At 43.3% G+C, this 26,113-nt stretch overlaps 1 protein-coding gene across 1 annotated transcript; it reads left to right on the top strand.

The window, feature by feature from the left end:
• The first annotated feature begins 14,951 nt into the window (after positions 1–14,951).
• NIPAL1 (NIPA like domain containing 1) lies at positions 14,952–25,128 on the top strand. The gene is made up of 6 exons (XM_016207708.2): positions 14,952–15,090; positions 15,338–15,604; positions 17,159–17,215; positions 19,599–19,689; positions 21,196–21,356; positions 21,884–25,128. Exons 1-6 carry the CDS (start codon positions 14,952–14,954, stop codon positions 22,492–22,494), a joined length of 1,326 nt encoding a protein of 441 aa, XP_016063194.1. The 3' UTR covers positions 22,495–25,128.
• Positions 25,129–26,113: the final 985 nt, after the last annotated feature.

Genomic DNA, 26,113 nt, shown 5'->3' with positions numbered 1-26,113 from the left:
AAATGGAAGTATAATACCTACTTAATTAGGTTTTTGTGAGGACAAATGGAGCAAGATCATAACATATCACAGTGCACTGTTGGTATATAAGACACTTAGTAAGTGTGCTCTCTTTTCCTCTCTTCCTTCCCTTTCCTCCAAGCTCTTGGATAGCACCTAAACTGGAGCTTTGCAGCACATTGCTTAGCTTCACCAATATGTTGCAGGGAGACTTTTGATAGCCAGGCTATTAAATAACTAACTTATGTAAAGATACAGAGCCATTATTTATACCTTATTTCTAAATAACTTATTATGCAATTCTAGCAAAGTGCAATCAAATGAAATAGTAATTTATTAGAAACAAATGTTTAATGGAAACCTGTGTTTTATGCATGTAAAGTGCTTAGCAATGAGAAATAATAATTCTTCATAAAGGCATGGAATTTGTTGAAGCATTTGTTTGCCCCTTCAACATGGAATTCCTGAGCACTGCACTGTGCTGGGCACTGTTCTAATAAGGCCTGGGAGCACATGCAAGCTCTTTCCCTAGAGACTGTACAGAGGAGGAAAACAGGTTAAAGAAGAGATGCTCACAATACAGTGAGACCAAGAGCTGAGGAAGCACATTGAAGGAGCCCTATGGTTTGGGAGGAAAGGGACTGAACTAGAAGACTTCTGGCGGAAAATTATCTCTACTGAAATTGAATTGTAGTTTTCATATATAAAACATACATATTAGGATATTGTCCCAACTTACCCAAGTTTAAAAGGGTAAGAGTGTGTTTGATTTTGTTTAGTTTTGTTTTGTTTTCCCCACCAAAGCAAGAATAGCTTAACTCAGTCAATCTGAATGGATTTTGTTTCCTGGGACCTGCAGTAACCTTCACTGATGGAAAGAATAGGGCCACATTGGATTATCTATTTAGTAGGCTACTTTTAGTCTGGTTCCCAGTCTTGCTTTGTCAGCTCCCTCTAAATCTTATAATCCTATTTAAACTGCCTCTGACTATAGATGCTCATTTGCATGGCACTGAGTCTACTGTATTTTCATTTCAAAGACTATGTGATTTGAGAGATTTTGGCTCTTGGCCCTAAATTATTAAATATTTGATAGTCTGTCTTCTAATATACCAAGACCTTTAGCCAGAGTGGTCAATGATTTCTCTGCAGGATTCATAACCATAATAATTAAATGTCATGTAATTAATTGCTTAGTGTTTGTCTCCCTTGTAAGAATTGTAAACTCCATGAAGGCACAGACTGTGTCTGTGTCGTTCATTACTGTATCTCTAGTGTTTAGTTCAATGCCATGCATAGTTACTGATTCAACAAATATTTATTAAGTGCCAGGCTGTCTTCTAAGCACTGGGAAATCAACAGTAAACAAAACTAAGTTCCTGCCCTGGTGGAATGTACATTCTAAGAGGGTGGGAAAGACAAACAAAGCAGTAAACAGAAGTCAGATAGTGATTAGTAGCACCATAAAGAAAGCAACCCAAGGGAACAGAAAATGTGGGAACAGGGCAGGACTGTTTTAGATGAGGTATTCAGGAAAGGCCTGATCCAGCAGAGGCCTGGATACAGTGACAGAGTTAGGGGGAAGATCCTGTCTGGCCCACTTTAGGGGGAAGATCCTGTCTGGCGAGAACACACGTGCAAAGTCTGAAGATAGAACTATGCTTGGAGCGTTAAAGGAACGGCAAGGGGCCCACGCGGGTAAGGAAGAGGCAGCGGAGGGGGGGGGGGGGGGGCAGTTAAGGACTTAGAGGGCAGACCACCTAGAGAACAGTTAGGAGGCTCTTACAGCAACTCAGGGCGGCAGTGGTGCAGGCAGGACAGCAGCAGCAGAGCTGGTGAGAGGGGCTATGTTTTTAACACTGAAGCAGTCAGGGCTGCCGATCGATTGGATGTGGGGTGTGAGTGGAAGAGTAGAGTTAAGAATAACTTTAGATTTTTTGACCTGAGCAACTAAAGGAGAGGCTGCAATCTCCTGAGATAGAAAGGACACCAAGAAGAGCAGACTGGGGGCAGAGGGACATCAGTCTGGAAAATAAGCAGTTGCAGGTCAGTGCCTTGGCGATCACTGAAATGAAGCAATAAACTATGTACGTTTTCTTGTATATACTTTATTAATAAGGATTCAACCAAGAGGAAGCGGGGGCTGCACAGGTCAGAGAGCAGCGGCGTTCATCAGGAGATAAGCAGGAGAACTGCCTTCCGCCGCCCTTTCAGTGCGAAGGTTCTCATATGAGTTCCACCGGCAGAGTCCCATCAATTTGCCTTCCCCAAATAGCTAATATGTATTAATATATTCATTAGTATATATTTATTAAATACCGATTAACTCTTCTTTGTTTAGAGAACTCAGAGTGTAAAATATGTAAAATGTGCAAGATTGAGAAAATGCTATTGGTCTTTTTTTAAAGTTAAAAAAAAAAAAAGATGGTATTACATGCTAGGCACCGGGCTAGGGAGCATCCATAAGACTACCCACTAAGAGAGGCAGTTTAGCTTAATAGTTAAGAATACCAGCTTGGGTATTAAACACACTGGTTCAGATCCCAGTTCTTCCGCTAGTGAGCATCCCTACTTACTCTCTCTCTGCCTCCCTCTCCTATCTGTAAAGGGAGGATAGCTAGTAGTATCTATTATGATGATTTAAAATGCAAATATTTGTAAAGTGTTTCCAATTGTGCTTGCCCACACAAATGCAAGTTAAGTGCCCATTAAATATATAAGTAATAAAATAATACTTCGGATTATGTTTACTATTATTGCCAACCTTGATAAAGGTACGATTTCCAAATCTGATGTCCAAACAAATGTTTAAACAGAAGTCTAAGTTTTAGAGCTTGTTATCCAAATTTGGCATACGTCTCCCCCCTTCCGATCTCCACCAATCCCCCCATTCCTTCTCCACCAATCCCCCCATTCCTTCTCCACCAAGCCCCTCATTCCTTCTCCACCAAGCCCCCCATTCCTTCTCCACCAATCCCCCCATTCCTTCTCCACCAAGCCCCTCATTCCTTCTCCACCAAGCCCCCCATTCCTTCTCCACCAATCCCCCCACTCCTTCTCCACCAATCCCCCCATTCCTTCTCCACCAAGCCCCCACTCCTTCTACACCAAGCCCTCCCTATTTCTTCTCCACCAATCCCCCCACTCCGTCTCCACCGAGCCATCACAGGTGCGCGTGTGCCATGAATCAGGTTGACTGGTTAACTCTTCTCTCAGGAGCAGAACAAGAAAAGCCAGCCTGCGGCCCGCGCTGTGAAACTCTTAGGTAACAAGGGCTGGAGCGCCGCTCACGGCCCCTGGAGCGAGCCCAGGCGAGCAGGCCATTCCTTCAGGGAAGCCGGGGCGTCCCTGTGGCGAGGTCCCCCCAGGAGCTGTACCCACTCCATGTTCTTATGTAATGACCTGCTACGGGGCCTTCCATTGACTGGTTGGTTAAGTGACTTAACCTCGCTTTTTGCCTCCGCCCCTCATCTGTGAACTAGGGGTTAATAGGCTGTGCGGTGAGCTGGGTTAGCGCATGTAACGCGCCTACACATGCCTGGTAAAGCGAGAACGTCATCCATGTGCACTGCTGTTATTTCGCGGGTTAAGTCCTTGCCGTCCGAGCACGGCCTTCACTTAGAGCTTATTGCGAGTAACTATACGACGAAGGGAAGGGGGTGGCGGGCGTGGGTGCGAAGCCAAGGGCCGCGGGGAGGCCGCCGGGGGACGCACAGAAGGGCGCCTCGGCTCTAAAGCCAGGGGTAACCTTCGGGGTGGTGACCGCGCCGAGCCCGCGCGGGGCCGCGCACCGAGGGGCAGGGCGCCCAGAAGCCGCGGCAGGCGGCGTTTCCATGGGCGCCCCGCGGGAGCCCCGCAGCCCGCGTTCCGCGAGCTCCCGAGTGGGCCCCGCGGCCGCAGGCTCCGAGAGGCGGTCGCTGTGCGGGGCGAGCCCGCGCCTCCCGCCGCGGCTCCGGCGGCCGTCGGGCGGGGCGGGGCGCGATCCGATCCCACGCGTCACACCGCAGACCAGGGGATGCCACCGCGGCGTCCAACCGGGAATTACCGTCACACTCCGGAGGTCGGGCGGGGACTCGCGGGGCGGGAGGGGGGGACCCGGCCACCCCCATTGGCTGAGGCTGTCGGGGGGCGGGGTCCCAGGCCGCCTCCGCCGAAACTCCGCTCCTCACCCACCCCGCGGAGCCAGGTGCGCGAGCGGCGAGCGGGCGCCGGCAGCCGGGCCGGGGCCATGGGCGGAGCGGTGAGGCTGCCTCCGGGCGCGCGCTGCCGAGAAGGTGGGTGGTGCGCGAGCCGGGCCCCGGGGGCGTGGGGGCGGGTGGGCTCCCCCGGGTACTCGCGGGCACGGGGAGGGCATCCTTCGGCTCTTCATGCGCCCGTCATGCGTGGATTCAGCCAGTTCCCCAGCCAGGCAGCGCTGCTTGTGGGAGCGCGGGGCGCCGGCCGCCGCGGGAGAGCCCGGGTGGGTGGGACGGGTGGACGGGACGGCGCGGCGGTCCTTGTGGACTGCAGTGGGCAGAGGCTCGTGACGGGGAAATTCAGGGTGCTGGGCGCAGGCTCCCCTGTGTCGTCTGAGAAAGACGCTTCCGGAGTCCGCAGTCTACATCGCCGGGGGGCGGGGAGCGCGGGGGGGGGGGGGGGGGGGGCGGGCCCGGGACCCCGCGGAGTCCCGTGTGGCTCCCGGCGCCCAGGTTCACGCGCCCGGGAGGGTCCTGCGCCCTGGACGCCCGGGAGCGCCCGGGCCGCCCACACCCCTCTGGTTGTAGATGAAAGGCCCCTGTCGCCCCCCCCCCCCCCGCCCCCCGGCCCGGTCCCCCGTCCCGTCTCGCGCCTCGCTGGCCGTACAGTCGCTGGTTGGGAGAACTGGGCGCGGTCGCTGTAGGTTTCTTGCTGGGCTGGGGGTTCACCCCCCCCCAGGTAGTTACAACACCCGCAGGCTTCCTGCAGCCCCGGGGGCCTGTGAGCCCCGATAAAAGGAGGAAGGGGGGGCAGGCATGGGGGGGCGCGCCGGGAAGGGTGTGCATCGCCTGGGAACGGACTGTTCTCACGGATCCGGGGGAAAGGCGACGCTTCATTTACCCGACGGGAGGGGCGCGCGGGAGAGGTTGGCGGGGCCGCTGCCGGCATCGCCCTGCTCCCTCCGCTCCCGGGCCCTCAGCTTGCTCCTGGGGCGGAGAGTTGCTGCTGCTGTTTGTAAGGCAGCGGACCAGTGGGGAGTCAAGACTATGGCGAGAGAGGAACGGGGCACGGAGAGAGAAGACCCCGAACTCCCAAGCTGTTCAGCAGCCGAGGTTTTGGAAGTGGCTTTCAAGGCCGCCGGACCTGGATGTCCTAGATGGCGAGGCCGTGTGGCCCTGGTGGAAGTGACTCCTGAGCCAGTGCGTTAGACCGTGGCTCAGCCGCCGCCTTGTTTACCCAGGGACCTGGAAGGAGGGGTGTGAGTAACACCAGCTCCCCTGCACCTCCCGGATGGGGTTCCTGCTTCGCTAATACATTTAGTTCCAACAGGAGATACTCCAGCTCAGTGCTTACTACCTGGCATTAATTGCGGTAATTAACTGTGTGGGAGACTGGTGGCGAAGACTCAGAATCCACCGTCAGCAGTGGCCGGAAGAGGTTGGGCTTTGGCATCACACTGTCTTCTCGGTTATGATTTCAGCCTCCTTGAGTCTCTGTCTATAAACTGGGAATAACCCTACAGTTTACAGCTGTGAGGGATAGAAGCAGGTGGGATTACATGTGAAGCCTGACAGGGAGTCAAGGCTCAGTTTTAATAAGAGTCCTGTGTACCAGGCATTGGCCTAGGGCTGGTCCTGAGGGATTTGCAAGACAGTCTGGTCCTAGACTTTAGGACCTGGTCCTGGCTCCCATGCAGCTTACTGTGTGGGTGACAGATAATATCCACGAGTGTCATGGATAATGTATTGAGAGAGCTGGGCTGTTCAGACTGGGTGCGCAGAGAAGGCTCCTTAGAGAAAGTAACACACGAGCTGAGACCCAAGTGACAAGGAGTCCATCATAAGACCCGAGGACAGAGCATCCCAGTTGTACGTCCATGCAGAAAAAGTTAACCCCATAGTGTGGTTTTTACTTTTAAAACTACAGATGCTTCGAAAGGCCTTCTAATCCAAAATTATCTCCAAAAAGAAACACATATGAAGGGGTTTTCTAAATTTATGATTTTTATATTATGTCACCTATTCTACAGAATTCTTTCTTTCTTTCTTTCTTTCTTTCTTTCTTTCTTTCTTTCTTTCTTTCTTTCTTTCTTTCTTTCTTCCTTCCTTCCTTCCTTCCTTCCTTCCTTCCTTCCTTCCTTCCTTCCTTCCTTCCTTCCTTCCTTCCTTCCTTCCTTCCTTCCTTCCTTCCTTCCTTCCTTCCTTCCTTCCTTCCTTCCTTCCTTCCTTCCCTCCCTCCCTCCCTTTTTAAGCCTCACCTGAGGATATTTTTTTCCATTGCTTTTCAGAGAGAGTGGAAGGGAGAGAGAGAGAAACGTCAACATGAGAAAGACACATCAATTGGTTGCCTCCTGCACTCACCCCGCCTAGGGCTGGGTCAAGCCTGCAACCAGGTATGTGCTCTTGACCAGGAATTGATCCTGAGACCCTTCGGGTCCAAGCCTCTAACTGCTGAGCCAAACCGGCCAGGGCTGTAGATTTTAATTTGACTCCAATAGGCTTGATTAACATAAAAATATGACACGATGAAAATAGAATGTGAGAAATACACCCATCACCTGTGAAGCACCAACCTCATGAAGGTTATGTGCCAGGGGACACAAAGGACAGAAAGGCTGGGCTGTAGGGAAGACAAACACGAACATCCCAGTGCATCTTCCTGAGAGCTCTGACCTGGTCTGGCAGGAGGGAGAGTTGGAGATGGACATAGATCCAGTGGTTTCTAGAGTTGTCTTTGAGTGTGCCACCTTTCCAGGGTACAGCTAACTAGCAGAGTGAAAAATTACATAGGTGCTATTTAGAGCTGATTCAGCCTGTCTTCATGGTTTTAAGAGGGGAAAATTAAGGAACTGTGCACTTCTTTAAGAACTGGCAGTATTTCTCTTGTATCAATTAGGACATGTTCCATTTTCATGTATATAATCTTATATTTTTATTATAACCTGTTTTGAAAATTTTATCAGTTTACCCTCACACGTATTAAATTCTGTATTTTTTCCATTTTATGCATTTAAATTTTATTTTATTTTCCCATCACTACTTATCCCCTGTATGCCTCTTCCACCTCCACCCCTCCCTCCCAGCAATCATTACACCATTGTCCATGTCCATGAGTTCTCTGTTTTTTTACTTCTTTGCTCAACCCCTCCACCCCCCACCAGAGCTGTCTGCCTGCTGTCTGTCTATAAGTCTGTCTCTATTTTGCTTGGTAGTTCAGTTTGTATCACATGGTTTCACTTATATGTGAAATTCTGTGAGTTTTATTAGGTAATAATTATCCTTTTTACAGATACAGAAACCAAGGCCCAGAAAATTGAATAAGGTTTCATATTTAGCGATTGAGCTAAGCACAAAATTACTTGGTCCTTTATTTTTTCTATAGGTGCCCACCCCCATTCTCTGGCCTTTTTGGTTAAATGGTATACATTTTAATGATCCTGAGACTTTACTCTTTAAAAACATCCATATCATATACATTTCTCAAAATTCCACCAAATGAATATAACTTTTATTATCAGGACAAGCTGCATTTTCTGCGTAAAATATAGCAGCTTATATGTTGAACTCAAAAAGATTGCCTCCAGATTTTTACTAGAAGTTTAAACGTACAAGTTGTTTTTCCAGCCTTCCATAGATTTCCTAAGTGCTGAAATTCAAAAGTGCTTAAAGGGAGTAAAGATTCTCCACTAAATGTTCAGAAAACAATAAGCTGTTAATTGCTTAATTTAATATTTAATATAAACTGTATTGAGGTTTAAAAACCTTGATATAAATGCATGCTTATTGAGATATTAGTCTTTTAGTGCTTTTCCTGCATCTTCATTATTTAATCATTTTATTAATTTTAAGGGAATGTTATCTTAACAATTTAGTAACTAGCAATGTACAGATTGTAAAGTGAAAACAGCAGTTTATGTGGGAAATCTGATGGTTAATTCTTAGAGCTCTTGGCTGCCAAACACACTGATGGTGGGAAGATCTTGTTTAGAGATACAGGTTTTTAACACTTTGAAAAATCAGTAGTATCTTTCCGGTTTTATTTCGGTTAGTTGAAATAATGGGCTTCTTCCCTAGTGCCATCAAGAGTTGATACGTAGATATATCTACTATGACTTGATTTCCCAATTTGCTCAAAATCCTTTCTCACCCTTATGCTCCACATTTTCTCTAGGTTATTTCTCATTTCTATGCTGGTCCCCTCATTCCTGTTCATTTGTTTGTGCTCTCACTAAAATAATCAGCTCTGTGAGAACAGAAACCTGTTCACCTGCCCCCTGATCTCTATCTGGGCAGTTCCTAGAACCAGGTGTGGCTCACAGGAAGTGCTGGGGAAGGTCTGCTAAGTGTTGAATAAATGAGAACCTAACGCAGTGCTTATGTGGTAGGCGGTCAACAACTGTTTTGTTGAATGAATTAATGAAATAGCTATACGGATGTACAGTGCTGTTAATATATAAAGCCAGAATTCAACTGTAAGAAGTTTGTCTGGCAGGATTAGATAGGGCGATATGATGGAATTTGGTTGAGAAGCTTCTTTAGATTGAGAAGGCAGAGAAGGTCTTTCTAAGGAGGTGGCCTTTTAAGAGAGAGCTCAGTGACAAGGAGGAGCTAGTGTGCCAGCTACTACTTCACTACTCAGGCTAAGTAAGGGTTACTTAAAAGTTTTAAGGTAAAAAGGAACTTAGCCTAAGAAAGGAACAGAAAACAACAAACAAAAAACCCATAGTAACCTGGAGAATATTATGCTAAGTGAAATAAGCCAGGCAGCGAAAGACAAATATCACATGATCTCGCTTATACGTGGAATCTAAAGAACTTAATAAACTGATGAACAGAATAGATTCAATGACATGGAAGCATAGATGAGACTGATGAATGTCAGAGGGATGGAGGAGGGCGGGTGGGTGGAGGGGGAGAGAGTAACCAAAGAATTTATGTGCATATATGCACAACCCAAGGACATGGACAATGGTGGGGACAGGGACTGGGGAGGGGGAAACAAGGGGGTGGAACAGGTCATTGGGGAGAAAAAGGGACATCTGTAATATTTTAAACAACAATAAAATTTAAAAAAAAACAAAACACCAAAAAAAAACACACAAAAAAAACACCCTTTGCAGACAGAGTACATCTTGTGACCTTGAAAACTATCTGAAAGCAAGGTTCATAGGGAAGTAAATTATGTGGACATAAAACAAAATCTAGCCAAAAGCAGCAAGGACTCAAAACTTGAAAGATAAAAAGAGTTGAGGGATCAAACATTCTGATATCATTGCCTCATTCACTCCGGATGGCTAAATGGCTCAAAGCAAGTGACCTCTATCTATACCAGCAGGCTGTTCAATCCGACAAACAGAGAAAATGAAAATTTTTTCCCCTCATATGCAATTCCCGGAGTATAGTAAATGCTCAATAAGTGCTTGTGGAAGGAAGAAGAAAGGGGGGGAGGGAAGGAGGAAGAGCTCTGAATAGTAGAAACTTAAAAGGCTGTTTCACAGAAAACTAGATGCTGTAAAAAAAAAAACAAAAAACCCATAGTAGAGAGTGAGATTGCAGAGATAGATGGAGGCAAGATCCTGAAGGCCCTTGTAAACTGTTGTGGGAATTGGATTTTTTTCTGAATGAGAAGGGAAGCCGTTGTAGAATTTGGGAAGGAAAAATGACAATGTTGGACCTATTCTTTTTTTCTTTTTAATATATCTTTATATAATTTCAGAGAGAGGAAGGGAGAGGGAGAGAGAGAGAGATGGAAACATCAATGATGAGAGAGTCATCAATCGGCTGCCTCCTGCACGCCCCCCACTGGGGATCAAGCCCACAACCTGAACGGGAATCCAACCGTGATCTCCTGGATCCTAGGTGGATGCTCAACTGCTGAGCCACGCCCAGCTGGGCTGGACCTGCTTTTCGAAAGGCTCATTTCACCTGATCTTGTCCCCTGCTGCTCTTCAACCTAATCTCTCACCCCAGCCAGCCAGTCTGGTTGCAGTCTCTCCCACCCCTCAAGCAAATTCCCGCCTCAAGATTTTTGTTTTCACACTTAGCAGAGAGGTTTTCCATTTAATGTTGTTTTTTAAAAAGTATTTCTTTATGCTGCTTTTACTATTTTCCATGGCACCCAACATATTATATAGTTATTAGTTCACTTGTCTATCTTATTTCCCCTCAATAGAATGACTATAAGAGAGCAGGAATGCCCTTTTGTTCCCCCAGTTTTTAGAAGATACCTGACAGATAATAGATATTCAATAAATATTTGTTGAATCAATGAGTGAAAAGATGACAAGAGTTGTTTCAGAGAACGAGAGAGAGATGCAATATAATATCAGAGGTGTGCAAGATTCAAACCATGTAAAACTTTTTTTAAAAAGTCCAGAATTAGGAGCTGAGATTTTGTTATAATTGCAATAAAAAATCATGGGGGACAGAGGGGTGCATTAAGCAGGGGAGTGACATAATCTGATTCACACTGGTTGATATCTGCAGAATAAATTTAAGGGACCCAAAGAAATTTCATTCGTTCTTTGCTTTGCTAATATACATAGGCACGTTATCAGTTAGCTATTGCTACATAACACACAACCCAAAACTCAGTGGCTAAAACAACAATCATACAGGGTGGGGCAAACGTAGGTTTACAGTTTTTCATAAGGAAAATAATACAATAATAAATAATAATACAATATTAAACTGTGTTTCTTGTACTCACAACTGTAAACCTACGTTTGCCCCACGCTGTATGTCCTGGCTTATGTGTCTGTAGTTAAGCTGATGCCTGACTAGTACAGACTGGGTTCCCCTGGGTGTCTCTGCATCAGGCGACCTGTCCACCTGGATTTGGCTCCTTCTGGTGGTGCTGCTGGAGGAAATAGGATTCTTCCACAGTATCACAGAAAGTGCATTTCAGGGATACACATATATGAGGATTTGAGGTGTTGTGGCAAGATTTGTTGGAGGAAAAACAAAGGACTGCCCCCAGGTACACCGTGCCCAATGTCTCACCCATGACCAGGTGGCTCAGCTCCATCTCACTGTGAAAGGAGGCCAACCTCTGGGGCCACAGGCACACACCTGTCCCCACCCAGCCCAAGAGGAGGGCCAGGACTCAGAGCTGCAGTGCCATTAGTCCAGCACAGTCTCTGTTCCCCGGGGGGGGGGGGGGGGGGACGACACAAACACGGGCGCTACACAGAAGGGTGTTTGTTAAGCTTTCATTATATTTCCCTGGGCTTTGGCGAGAGCAGGCTTTCTCTCAAACTATCCAACCCTTTCCTGGGTGTTCCCGGTTTCTAGCCTTCATCCCACCCAGTCTTTTCCCCAGATTTCCCAGGCCGGACCCCTGCCGTCTGTTTGCCATTTTGGCTCCTCCTGGGCCTGCCTCCTACTTTTGCTTCCCCCTGGCCTCTGCTGCGCACACCTCAGCAGGGGAGTTTCTCCGGGCTGTTTACCCCTCTCCCAGGTCATCTGCGAACTGCCAGTTGTTCCCTGGGGACACTGGAAGGCCGGGTTTGGGGGAGGACCGGTCCTCTCCTTGGCAGAGGAGGCGGCTGTTCCCTGGAGTGTCTGAAGCCGCCCCTTCCTAGTTAGCCAGGCTGGATGGCTGATGCCGCTTGCTCATAGCTCCCTGCCTACCCACTGTAACAGTGGGCAAGGTCAGCTCTGTCCCATGTGCTTTCATCCTGGGGCTCAGGCTGAAAGCGCAGCAGCTCCTCAGGGAAGCTCTGCTCCTGATCAATACAGGGGTTCAAGAGAGTAAACCCAAACGCAGTGAATTTGGAGCCTCTCTGCACATCACCTCTGCCAATGTAACCTCTGATGTCCCATTAGCGACCAACTTACTTCCATCCCAATGTCAGGGGCAGAGTACTCAGCCCACATTGTGAGGGTAAGGGGGTGAATGTTTGCTGAATCCAAACTAACCCATAGAATAGATAGTGAGACAACGATTTCCTCAAACTAAAAATATCTTGTAATGATTAAAAATGTAGCTTTATTCAATCATTGACTTCTTAGAAACCAGATATACTATTCTGTGTAATAAACCGGATAATTTAAATTATTCTCTATAAGCAAATTGTACTTGAAAAAATATTCAAAGTATTTTATCTTTGTATATCATTTATAGTAATTTTCAACTGGCTTTGTTTGTACTTTACATTTTCGCTTTCTGAAACAGGAAAAATAGCCTGGGAATTGGGCTCCTTGGTCTTGGTTTGGGCAGTTACATGACTTTGGCAAGTCACTAGTGTCCTGACATCAGTTTCTTTAAAATGTCTTCCACCTACAAGTGCCTATGAATTTAAAGCTGGTCCATCAGCAACATTTATGAGCTACCAGGATCGTCAATAAATTGCTTTTGGGACAAAGATAGCTTATGATCAAACCACCAAGTTCTAGTGGCATCTTCAGAATCAAGTCAAACTCCCTCATTTTAGAGAGAAGGAGACTGAAGCCACGAGTGATTACTCAACTTTCCCATCATTATAGACAGTAATAGAGCTGAAGAGAAAAGGCACATGTTCCTACAGGAAAGGTAACATTGTTTTTAAATTATTAAGTTGTGTGTGTGTGTAAGTAAACATTCACACCTATACACAGAAGATATGTATAAAGTTGAACCACATGAAACTGCTATTTTTGTAGTGTTAAAAATTATCTGATATCAAGTACATATGGCTCAACATAACTGAGAAATTATCAGTACTGTTTGTAAAAGCAAGAACAGTGTAAGTTACCCAAATGCTCACCAACAATAAAACAAAAATTGTGAAATAGTCATACAGTGGGAAAAAACAAACCCTACAGCCATATGCATCTACATCAATAAATCTCAAAAACAAGCAAGTCACCAGAGAGTATGTACTGTATGATTATATTTTTATATGTGCAAAAAACAGGCAAAACTAAAAAAATCATTTGAAGATATAATTACATATGGGAAACTTTTTCTAAGCAAAGAAATATACAGCAGAAAATCAGGGTGGTACTGATTACCTCTGAGGGGTACTGTTTTTTATTTCTTAATTGTGTGGTTGATTCACTGAGTTTATTATTTTTCTTTGTAACTGACACATTTTTCCTAAATATCAATTACTCAAGATTTAGAAAACTAAATAACAACATCAAAAAAGTAATGTGTGCTCCCTACTGGCAGGAGTATAAATCAGTGCAGTCACTTTAGAGGGCTATTGACAGTGTCTATTAAAATGAAAAATAATGAATGTAATAGATTTTCTTTTGACGTTGAATAAAGTTTGGATTAAATTCCCTGTGTAATTGCTTTGCTCACACAGATCTTAAAAAGCCAGCTCTGATTTGGTGACCTCGCTGCTTCCCCTGGAGCTCTCCGGAGTCCCTCCCACACGTCCTGCCTCCCCCCTCTCTCCCCTTCTGCTCCACACTCCGCACCCCCCCACCCCCCACCCACCCCCCACCCACCCCCGGCTCACCATCCCCTCCCTCACTCCCTCCCTCAGTCGCATCTGCTGCAGGCTCTCTCCTTAGCATACACCCGAAACATAAAATAATTTCAGTTCTAAGGTCAGTAACTAGACAAGATTTTTATTATTTGTCCTGACATAAAACATGCATCACTAATGTCTGCCACTTACAATGAGAACTTACAAAATGCGGCAAAGATTATGTGTTCCCCCTTAGCACCCTCTGCCCCCACACCCCCTAAAATGTCGGAAACATTTTGCTGTGTCAACAGCTCAAAAAGAATATTGTTTCACTGGAATGAGATCTGCCCACTCTGTTTTCAGAGATGAAGTTTTGGAATGGTTATGTTACTGCAGAGTGAGTGATGCTAACACAGCCATGGAATTCGCTGGAAAGTCAATCACATGTTTTCTCAGGAATGAAACCAATAGAAATTCTTACTATTAAAAATTACTTTCCATTCTTGGGGTTTAGACGAAATGAACAGTGCTCAGAGCAGGATTGCTAAGGGCCAACTTGTTTGAAAACTTACTGCAGTTCTTACTAAAACAACCTGGCTGAAGATGTGTCAGTGATACAGAATATCCTTAAAGTAATACACTTCTCCTCAGAATATTTAGAAGTTTTGTCTCAGAATTTACCCTGTATCTCTGAATCAAAGTTGATTCATTTTCCAGTTGCAGAGATTTTGTTGTGTTTTGTTTCATTTCAGTTATGGCTTCTTAAGATTTTTGAGATGTAAAACTGGTTTTTTTATTGAATTCTAAAATTGTACTCGCTTAATTTTTCTTTGCCCTTTTTTTTTTGTTTAGGGTAATTCATAATGGGAAAATATAGCTTTATAATGAAAAAAAGTTGAGAAGACAGTCAAAAAATCTAGTCACAATGTAGGCTGTTGACAGCTTTTCAAGTGGAGGACATTACAAGTTTGCAACATGGTGTAAAATGTTTGCATTTTGTGTTTTAGTGGTTAGCCTCAAAATCCCAAGGTACTTCTGTAATAAGGGGCCTGACCTACTAGATTCTCATGCTTAGCTGCATCGTGTTCTTGAAAAAAGCCTACTGATGGTTAATTCATTTTTCTCTTCGATTCTGTCTTATTTAGGAGAAGGTGGGTTAGTAGACCTGAAAAATCATTCTATCCAGGGAAGTGAAACCCGCTTTCAAACACATTTTCTGAAGTGCACAATTCATACCCCACCAAATGCATTAGATAAATTTCCTGTATCGTGGTGATTTCTGGGCCAGTGGGGTTGCTGTGCCCCTTCCCCGCATTCAGGTGTCGCAGATACTGCTTTCCAGGGGACGGGCTGAAAACATGAAGGAGTGCCGTGGATGCGCAGGGACCGTGATGAATCTGAGCGCAAGCTAGGTCTCAACAGCTACCTGCTGCTGGAGCAGGTTCCTGTTTTTCTAGAGCAAAGAACCAAGTATTGCCAAGATTTTCCAATTTATAGGAGGAATCCAGACTTTGGTGCACAATCTCTCATATTTAAATGATGACAACTAAAACAAGTTTTTTTTAAAAGTTAAGAACCTGTGTGAGCCAAACTGAACATGTGCACAGGCCTGAGGACTACCTGCTGGGCACTTCCCTTCATGCAGCAAAAAACGGAGTTTTAGTGCCGTCCACTCAAGTTACTCTTTCCTGCAGAAGGGGAGCAAACATGAGTGCCTCTCCCTTTTGTTTGCTGACGTTTCCTTCTTTCCTTCTCTTCCAGGTTACGTGCTGTCTTTGGTCTGTCCGAACTCCTCCCAGGCTTGGTGTGAGATCACGAATGTGTCACAGCTGCTGGCTTCTCCTGTCCTCCACAGGGACCTGAATCCCAGCCTAACCAACTTGAGCATTTCTGCAAATGTAGAAAACAAATACAGTCTTTATGTGGGCCTGGTCCTGGCAGTAAGTTCCAGTATTTTTATTGGCTCCAGCTTCATATTGAAAAAGAAGGGCCTCCTGCAACTGGCCAACAAGGGCGTTACTAGAGCTGGTAAGAAACGGATGCAACTAATGAATTAACGTTTCTAACTGCAGAAACAATCCTACTGTAAGTCAGAATCTGCTGTCTGTTTATTGTAGCTTCTTTGCCCAGCAGTTTCCAGGACTGAGCCAGCTGTGTGTCTCCTTTAGGGAAAGTCTAAAATCTTGCTTCAGGAGGTTTAGAGTGTAGCATGGGTTCTTCTTTTCATAGCTTTATTCTGCAGTCTCAGGCATCAAAGTCAGATCATATATGCTCCTGCTTGAAACACATCAGTGGCTTTCTTTGCAGAGCTCAGGATACAATCTAATATCTTCCCACAGACTCTGACCTCCTGCATGAATTGGTCCTGGCCACCTCCCAGCTTCATCTTCTGCTACACTCCCAGGCACGTACTTTTCTCTGGTTCCTGGAACATGCTAAGTTCTTCCCCACCTCCAGGCCCTTCCCCTTGGCCCGGAACTCTTCTCTCCTTGCCCTTCTTTTGACTGACTCATCCTTGAGGTCTCAGCTTAAGTATCATCACCAGAAGGGCTTCCTTCACCATTCTCTCTGGGCAGGTGTACCCCACCAGCATGCTCTGCTATTCTGTGTCACTGCACTAACTCTTTCCTTCATTGTACCTAGAATAACTTGTCATTGGACACTTACTATTTATTGTTATCAGTGGGTTCACTTATTTATTGATAGTAGATTCACCCTAGCATAGTGTTTTCCACCTAGTAAATATTTGTTAAATCAAATGGATAGCAATACAGTTAGTTTGCTGTTAATACTGACATTTCACAGGCTGAATAGTTCTGCCTGAATCTACTTCATCAACCATGAATTTCATATTCATTCATTCTTGTCAAGAATATTATAACAGAGCTAAATATCATTCTAAGGTTCATATGAAAAAATAAATGACTGCAAATTGTGCAAAAAAGTTTATAGAGCGTACTATTGAGGGGAGATTTGCACCATCAGAAAATAAAACATGATATAATGCTATCTTAATTTTAAAAGACAAAATAATAAAAGATAATTAAAAACTTATACGGGGAACCAAGTACATACAACAATTTAATGTGTGAGTTTTTAAAGTGCCATTTCAATCCACTGGAGAAAGGATGTATTATTCATTCAAAAGTATTGAAAAAATTGGCAAAAATTAGAGGAGAAAAATATAAAAGTTCTACCCTATACCATTCATCAAAATAAATTCTACATAGTTTAGAGTTAAATTTAAAATAAAAAATTTTAAAAAATAAATAAATAAAAGAAGGTCTTTCTAGGCATAAAGATAAAGGAAGAAACTATTCTATATAAAGAAAGAGATTATCTGGGTTGACAAAAAAAAAAAAATCCTATCTGGAAACACTTTTAACTAAACAACTAATATAATATAATAGAAAGTGTTAGAAGATCTTTGGAAATGGCCAAGTACATGAGCTGAAAGACTGACTGTACTGACGTGGCCTCAATCCTTGCCTTTTCCAACCATATTTCAGTACCTAGAAGTCCGTTCTCCAAACCTTCTTCCTTTACTTTAAAGCTTAATTTTAATTTTTATTCTTTTCCTAGGTCAAGGTGGACATTCTTACCTAAAGGAATGGCTGTGGTGGGCAGGATTACTCTCAAGTAAGTCCTTAGAAGTCCTTTGCTTGTAAAAGGATAAGTAAGTTGCATGGAATTGTTCAAAACTGATTAATTTAGCTTCCTGGTAAGGATGGCATTCAAGTCTAGGAGCTCTTTTTCAGATATAACATATTGTCTTACATATAAAATAAGTCATACGTATTTCGAATTAATCTTTACCCCCCTTCCCCACCACAATGTTCTCAATACTGCCTTGGACTGCAAAGGGAAAAGCCAACATTTGAAATATTATATTTTATCACAAACTTCTCCTTCTCATTCTGTTCTCCATAACAATGGAAGGAAACGCTTCACATCCCCCTTCCCCAGCTCTGATTTCAAATCTGAGACTATTCTAGCTGCATGTTTTCTCCTTAGAAAATTAGTGCATTCTCCCAAACATGGAAATATCCAAGTCCCCTCTGGCTGCTCAGCCCTGAGCAAACAGAGCAGCGATTTTCCCCCGGTGCGCCCCAAGAATGCTTAAAACACCCAGTACCTGACTCTTTAGGCAGGGCGCTGGCCTCTTTTCCCTTAGATTGTCAAAAAATGACAACAGTCAACACAACAGCAGCCATCGGGTGTGAATGGGTCAAAATCATACCTATTTTTTCTGTCAGAGCGGCAAAAAATATAATATTTTGTGTGTGTGTGCCACAGCATTTCAGTAATTAGCTTATGTGTGCCGCGAGGTGGAAAAGGTGGAAAGTCGCTGACACAGAGAGAAGATGAAGGTGGTCAGCACTCCCCTTCCTCCTGGGCCTGCTCTGAGCATTAAGTGGGACTCTGTAGGAGGGAAAGCCCTTTCTAAATGCTAGGTGATGTCCAAATAGAAGGCACTTGTCTCCCTCAGGCCCCTCTGCAGAGTTCCACCTGCCTCCTAACTCCTGTGAATTTCTTAAAGCCCAAACCCAGACCTTCCAAAGGTGGGGCCTCATACGTCGCAGTTTCACACCACTTGCCAGTCATCTGCAGCCAGCAGCTGAAAACCTCCATTTATTACCCACACCACTCCAGTGTTTGTGAGATACTGTTATCAGGAAGAATTGGCATGCTTTTCTTTAACAAACGGTGGAATCTAAAAAGATGATGAATAAAAATAATTCACATTTGTACAGCCCTTTCTTTTCCTGGGAAGTCCTCTATAAAAATAAAAATACAAAATATTCAAGAAAGCTTAATATCCTGAGAAAACTGCCATCGCTCTTATGAGAGCAGTCTCCTAATTGTTTCTCCTTGTCTTACGACGTCTCCCTAAAGCTAAGTAGTCCGGTACCTTTGGCTGGGGGCATGGGGCTGGGGCATAGCAGCCAGAGGGGAAAAGAAAAAGCGTGCTGGTCTGGTGCCTTATCTGTTCCAGAGCTTTCTCTACAATAAGCTTGTTTGGCGTAGTTTGCCAGTGTGAAATACTACATTCCATGGGCAACTGTTCAGTTGTGACCTATGAGAACAATTTGGCCCCAATACCAGGGCCCAGCTCTTAGAGGAATTTGCTCTCTCTAGAAGCTGTTTGCATCACAGTAGCTCACAGAAGTTTAGAGTTCCTCAGCTGAGACAGGCATTGCTGGAGCACATGGTTATGACTTCAGCAAGCTGCATGGGTCTCCCTGAGCTACGGAGACAGTGTTGCATGCTTGTAGGTCATCTGCAATTCAGAGATGCCTGCCTACATGGGCCTGTGGCGGACACGTCTGGCTGTCCCCTGTCTACGCAGTAGGTCTCTACAAGGCATTCCAGTTTTACAAGCTGTTTTATTATTAATTTGCATAATGCAGTGGTACCTCGGTTTTCCAACGTCTCCGCTGGCAAACATTTCAGTTTATAAATACCGTAAACCCGGGAGGAAATGCTTCGGTTTTCGAACACGCCTGGAAAGTCGAACACGCCACACGGCTTCTGCTGAGTGCAGGATCCTGAGGCCTAGCTGTCGGCTGTTGATCCCTCAGTTTTCGAACGTTTCAGAGCTTGAATGGGCTCCCGGAGATCACTTTTGAAAACCAAGGCACCACTGTAATAGGTATTCTCAAGCAAACAGACAAATTCTGTGCTTACTTCAAAGCTACTTCTACTAGATTTCATCAGAGTGACCATATATGTTTCTGGTACTGAAATAGCTAAACTCTTTATTGAAAATCATTTAAAATGTGTATCCATCACCACTTTTTGTGTTAGTTGAGCTTGTGTCACCAAGTAATTATGGTTTATCTGCATCCCTGATTATGGTTAATCTGCATCTCTCCCTCCCTCCCTAAAAAAAGTTAATTATTCCTTTTTTGCTTAAATTATCAGTGTCTTTGGAATCACAGTCTGCTGCTTTGCATCTGTCATTTGTGTTTTCTGACTAACGAGTCCATCTTTTATATTAATACCACTGCTTGCTTTCCAGTGGGAGCAGGAGAGGCTGTGAACTTTGCAGCGTATGCTTTTGCACCTGCCACGTTGGTCACACCCCTGGGAGCGCTCAGTGTTCTCATCAGGTACGTGAGCAATAAAGAGCTTGAATTCTGTAGGGATTTTAAAACCATGATGAACTTAACTCTACAGGAAATATATTGCTAAGCATATCTCAAAACAAAATTTAAAAATCACAGAAATAATTTGAGATGACTATACAATAAATTTTAGGAGAAGTAGAAAATAGGTTGCCTTATTGTTTAGAAAACCTGTAAGAGAGTGAACCTGGTTTCCTGCTAACCTAAAGTAACTGTGTGTTATATTTGTGCCGATTCAACAAAGCCTAGCAGATTTTTTTTCTCTGTCACCTGAACAAATTGCCACAGCCCTTTCAATATTCCCTGTTGTCATAGTGGTTAATGGCCATTGCTGTTAGAGGGGTTTTAAAAAGGATGGTGTCTGGGTTAAATTTCAACTCTTGCTGAAAGTTTTGCATCGTCTGCTGGGCACTTCTGTTTGGAGGTCTCTTCGTTTCTTTTAGTACTGGGAACAGGAATAATTTCCAATTCATAGAATGTGGATCTGATATTTCTGAGTTGGTCTTTATTATGATCCCAAATAAAGGTGGCCAATGAGCCCATGAACTCTTATTTTGTAGCTAAGCAACGATTTTGTCTGTCTTTTCCTTTTATCTCCATTCACTATCCACTTCTGATAGAAAGATGATGACTGGGCCTACCCACTTCTTTTCACCTTCTTTGTAGGATTGTTTTGAGAATTCAGTGAGCCAAACACTTGAAACACTAAAACACTGTCTGCACAATGAATGGCATCTATTAGTAGCAGCGGTGTTTTGGCTGAGGCTGCAGTCCTCACAAGTGGCCACACGATGCGACTCTTGGAAAGCACCTGGTAACTGACCAGTCTTGGGTGCAAATGGGTACTGGTGCTAGCCTGTGGGAATGCCGGGGCATCAAGGGAAGGAGGCTAGTGTGTAGGAGCCACAGCACGCCTGCTGGTGAAGCAGCAGGATGCACCGTCTGGTGTCCATGGTGGTGCCAACCTGGAGCTACCTGAGGCTATGGCAACCAAAGTGCTGGGAGCATTGGATAGGTGAAAGTATCGGGGCAGTAGCAGCTGGTAAGAAAATATTTCAATACTTTGACAACCCATATGGTTGTACTTATGTATACTAGCTAAATATCAGCCCTGAGCAGAGTAATTCTCCTTTCAGCATATATCTTTCCTTGAAGTTTTCATGAGCATGCGTATTCTAAATGTGTCATGCCAGTAAGATGTAAAAGATGGGAAAATTGAAAATGGATTGAGTGGACCCTCTTTAAAAGGTCATGGGAAGTTGAGAGGGGTATAGAATGTCTATCTTAACCCTTTAGATATAAAGCAGTTAAGCAGATTTGATGGACCATCATTCCTGAGTTTTAAAATTAGTCAGGGTTTTCAATATCACGTAGCACGTTCAGATCAGTTGACTGGGATACAGAGTGGCAGGTGCCACAGTGTGACTTCTGAGCTACTATGGAATCAAACGGGAATTGAACAAGAGTGATTTATTTTTCTTCTCCCAACAGCGCAATATTGTCTTCCTATTTTTTAAATGAGCACTTGAACATTCATGGGAAAATAGGCTGCATATTAAGTATATTGGGGTCAACTGTGATGGTTATCCATGCTCCACAAGAAGAGGAAGTCGCTTCTTTGCATGACATGGAAATGAAATTGCGAGACCCAGGTCTGTGATTCTACCAAAAGCAACACTTACTCCACTTTCCACAAATTCTGCTCCACTTTCTCTCTTCATCAAATGAATTTGTAATAGTATCGTAATAGGCTTCCTACAAGCCAAGTCATGGGTTGTGAGACAGTTAGGATTCACTGAGTATTACAAGTCTTCTGAAAAGGTGACACAACTTACTTTTGAGTCCACGCTTCCCCCTACCCAGTGAAAGGAAGACATGAGGAGAGGAGAGGCGAAAGACTTATGTTCTAACCCAAATTTGGCCACTCTCTGAAAATAAAAAAGTCAATCAGACAGTATCTGCCATGCCTCATAGTAGTCTCTGTGAGATTCAAATGACACGTTTGGGAAGGTCCCATTGTAAAATATCGAGAGCTATGCAGTCAAGTGTTGTTGTTTTCACTTCATCTCACTTCCCTTTCTGAAACACCTGTGCTCCTAAACTCATAACTAATAAGACTTCACCAAGACATGAGCCTCTGAGCATTTTCTGAAGTCTAATTCTTTTCTCTTCCTAACAGGATTCATAACCTTTGCCGTGATCATTACCACGATTGCCTTGGTGCTGATTTTAATTGTGGCTCCCAAGAAAGGGCAGACCAACATATTGGTCTACATCGCTATCTGTTCGTTGATCGGAGCGTTTTCAGTTTCTTCTGTGAAGGGCCTGGGAATTGCCATTAAGGAACTCTTGGAATGGAAGCCAGTTTACAAGAACCCCCTGGTCTTTGTTTTGCTGGCTGTACTTGTCCTTTCAGTGACGACACAGATTAACTATCTCAATAAGGCACTGGACACCTTTAATACATCTCTTGTCACTCCCATTTACTATGTGTTCTTCACGTCCATGGTCGTGACTTGCTCTGCCATCTTATTCCAAGAATGGTACGGCATGAAAGCTGGAGATGTCATCGGGACCCTGAGTGGGTTCTTCACCATTGTCAGTGGCATCTTCCTTCTACATGCTTTCAAAAACACTGACATTACCTGGAGTGACCTGACGTCCACGACTCAGAAAGGAGTCGCCTCTCTGAATGGCAGTGATGACAAGTATGTCTTACTAGACAATATAGAATGTTCGACCTTGGGATACGAGGATGACATCACCCTGTTTAGCAGGACTCGTGAGTGATCAAAGCCTCTACAAACCCTGAACTTGAACCAATAAGAGACACTTGGTGAGGAGAAGGGATACCTGATTCTTGGAAGAACTATTAGGAAAGCCGACATTTTAAAAGTTCTAACTAATAATTTAGATGTGAGGCCAAATAAAAAATGCCTTCATTTTTGGCCATCACATTTGAAAATCAAGATTTTTATCATCCTCCAAGAAGACTTCTGCTGTTTCTGATTTCTGCAAACTTGAAATAGTCCCAAGTATAAAAGAAGTCAGAGTAATCTCTTCCTTCTGGCCACACGATATTTGACCCTGCCAGGTGGCTCTTCATTTCATCGGCTGCTCTTCTCAGTCTCATAGTAATTCACAGATAAACTTAACTGTGTGCTGTAAGCAGAGTATCAATCATTCTCTGATGAGTCATAGTTTCAAATTATTGAAATTGAGAAGTGAGGTCACTGATGCTTTTCCTCCCCTCCACAACTTCATTTATCTAAACAGATAGCTGAAGGGTAGAGTGTTAAAGAGAAAAATAGGTCTGCTCTGGAAATCTCTTTGTGTGTTAGAATGCCAAGACTATTGGTCTCTGAAGAGTTTATGAATTGTAATTGTAATTGATTGACATATCATAGAAGTTTATTACCAATTAAAAAGGGGAGAGTGGCCCTAACCTGTTTGTCTCAGTGGTTAGAGCATCAGCTCATGGACTGGAGGGTCTCGGGTTCGATTCCTGACAAGGGCATGCACCTTGGTTGCAGGCTCAATCCCCAGCCCTGGTCAGGGTGCATGCTGGAGGCTACCAATTGATGTGTCCCTCTCACATCAATGTTTCTCTCTCTCTCTCTCTCTCTCTCCCCCTCCCACTCTCTGAAAAGCAATGGAAAAAAATCCTCAGGTGAGGATTTAAAAAAAAAAATGGGGAGGGGAGAATGGAGGAGGGAAATATTTTATACCTTAAGTAAATGAAGCAATTTTTTTTCTCTTTACTGAAACAAACACAAATTATTGTATTCATAAGTTCTTTTAACTCAAACCTGAACAACATAAGACAAAATTGAGTTTCTGGAGAAGTCCAGGTGAATTCAATTTTGGAATTCCTTGTATTCATTTTGTTCCTTTATTTTACTATTATTCCAAAGGTTATTTTTCTTACTGACGTGGAGACTTTTGTAAAGTAATTGCTACATTATTTTAGGATTATATTGTAAATCTCTGTTTTTCTCAAGTGTTTAACTCCCAAAGGATGAGTTTTCCACAGACTGTTTGGAAACAACTAGAAAAACCTTTCTGAAAAACCTAAATGAGTTATCATAATCATTCTCTTGAAATTTGGCACTTTCAGGTCTATTAAGGAAATTATAATTAGCTCAAACCTTTCAGAAAATATATATATCCTGCCACAATAAGTGGTAGATTGTCTTTTTCTGTTGAATTTCACCCTGACCACATTTTCTGTACATTTAATTGATAAGTGTTTTAGAATAATAAGAAAGGAGTTAACTTCCTAGAAAACAAGCTATTAAGACCTCAGGGACTACATTTTGTGTATTGAAATTTACATAAAATGGTCCTGTGTCCAAGTGCATGGAGGGAATAACACTTTTGGTGGTCTTTACTGTTTATGGACAGATTTCTGATCCCTCATTGACTTAAAGGAAAAGGAGAAGTTAGCTGTCTTCTAAACTTATTTCCCTCAAAACAAAACAGAACAAAACTCCTAACCAAAAAAAGCTTGACATTCAAAAAACAAAAACCCTCTGGTTAACTGGATTTTTCTGTTCTGTCATCAAATTCTGCAGTTTTGTTTGTTTGTAATCTAGCTCAGCTCTACCCTAGGTAATAATAGTAAATTCTGTTATTCAGAATTCTATTAAACTGCCGTTAGCATTCCCCCAGTCCTGCTGAACTAGGACTGATGTCACGGTGATGACCTGAGATGATTGCCAAGCCCCGAAGTGCTGTTATTGTCTCTTCCGCACAGTTCAGCGTTGAGTGCGAGTCGGTGTATTTTAAATTTTTTTAAATTGATAATCCATGGAAGGTACATGGGTTGCTACCTCAGGTCAAATATGTGTTTACTCTGTTGACTGCTGTTTCACTTTAATTGTATATCAGATATATAAGCTATGAACACAAACTTGTAGGAAAAGGTAGTGTTTGAAAAATGTAGAAATTCTTTTAAAGGTTTTCCTTTTTCTATTGAAAACTTTATTGGTTTCTCCAGGACACTTTCTTGGTGAGGAAATTAATGGAATCCAACCTGAAGCTGTAAATTTTAGAGTCAGATATTTCTTAAATGTCACCTGTTAGAAAACTTTGCCCTTGGTGTATGGTGTTCAGGTTGAAGGCTCTTGGAACACAGGAACCATGTGTACCCTGGGTTGGAAAATAGACTGGTGTTGACACATATGCCCAGGAGAAGGACAGAAAAATTTAACAAGTTGAAATATGTTGAGAAGCAGTAAAATATTTTAAATACTCTTAAAAATTCCTGGTGAGTGTATGCATTGAAAAACCAAAATGTTATTGCAAACCTCAAACTCAGAATAATTTTTTCCAAATGAGAATATATTTTTGCCCTAGCTGGTTTGGCTCAGTGGTTAAAGCACCTGCCTGCAGACTGAAAGGTCCTGGGTTCGATTCCAGCCAAGGGCACGTACCTCCGTTGCAGGTTTGATCCCCAGAGGCAACCAATCCATGTGTCTCTCTCACATCCATGCTTCTTTCTCCCTCTCTCTATATATCTTCCTTCCACTCTGTCTCAAAAGCAATGGAAAAAATATCCTTGGGTGAGGATTTAAATAATTAATTAATTAAAAAGAATATATTGTCCAAGGAGGAATAAAATGCTGGATCCCTATTTTCAGACTAACCATGTTAGTCGTAACTGGTACTTTCACAGATGTATATATTTTAATATATGTACTTTCTTTATCTTACACAGATGATATCTGAAGGCTTATTATGTGGATATCTGCACATGTATCACTAAGGATTACAAAGTTGTCCTCATACAGCCAAACCAAAAGCTTTTCCTAACTCCAGAAACATAATAGTTTTGTTTCATTTTTTTTGACTTGTAATTTTCTTCTTAGGTCAATGGTTAATGATTTCATTTTTAGTTCACATTGCAGAATGTTCATATAACCCTTCAGCTTTAGCAGCACAAAATTAACACCTTTATTTTAAAAGTACTAAATCAAATACATGGAAAGCACGCTACATCATGCCTGATAGATGAGGCATTTGGTAAAATTTAGTTCTCTCTGAACCTCTTAATTCTTGTAGTCTTATAACTAGATTGGCAAGAACCATTCATTGCCAGTTTTCATACGTTCTTCATCTTTTCTCAGTGTGTGTCACAGTAGCTCATTTTAAGTAATCCAAGTGAAAACAAATTCCATCATTATACTATCTCAACACAAACCAATATAAAGTGATTCCAACAGAAATGTCTTCTTTTTCTTAATAAAATGAATAAAACTGAACTAACTGCAATCTTCACATTCCAACCAAACTGTGGAAAAGTAATTTATATGAATATATGTGAAATGTTCTCAAATGTTTTGAGTAAACTCTGTGGTTATGAAGTTTTCTATTTTTCAAATGTTTATAAAAACTATTCATTTTTAAA

This window comes from Miniopterus natalensis, chromosome 1, assembly GCF_054644295.1.
Source record: "Miniopterus natalensis isolate mMinNat1 chromosome 1, mMinNat1.hap1, whole genome shotgun sequence".
NCBI lineage: Eukaryota > Metazoa > Chordata > Mammalia > Chiroptera > Miniopteridae > Miniopterus > Miniopterus natalensis.
The sequence above is the reverse complement of the archived record's forward strand: the minus strand, read 5'-3'. Positions and strand labels throughout refer to the sequence as shown.

Coding starts and splice junctions, on each gene's coding strand:
- NIPAL1 (XM_016207708.2), top strand. CDS start 14,952: ATGCGCAGGGACCGTGATGAATCTGAGCGCAAGCTAGGTCTCAACAGC. Junction 19,690..21,195: donor GCGCTCAGTGTTCTCATCAG/GTACGTGAGCAA, acceptor TTCTCCCAACAG/CGCAATATTGTCTTCCTATT. Junction 21,357..21,883: donor AATGAAATTGCGAGACCCAG/GTCTGTGATTCT, acceptor TCTTCCTAACAG/GATTCATAACCTTTGCCGTG.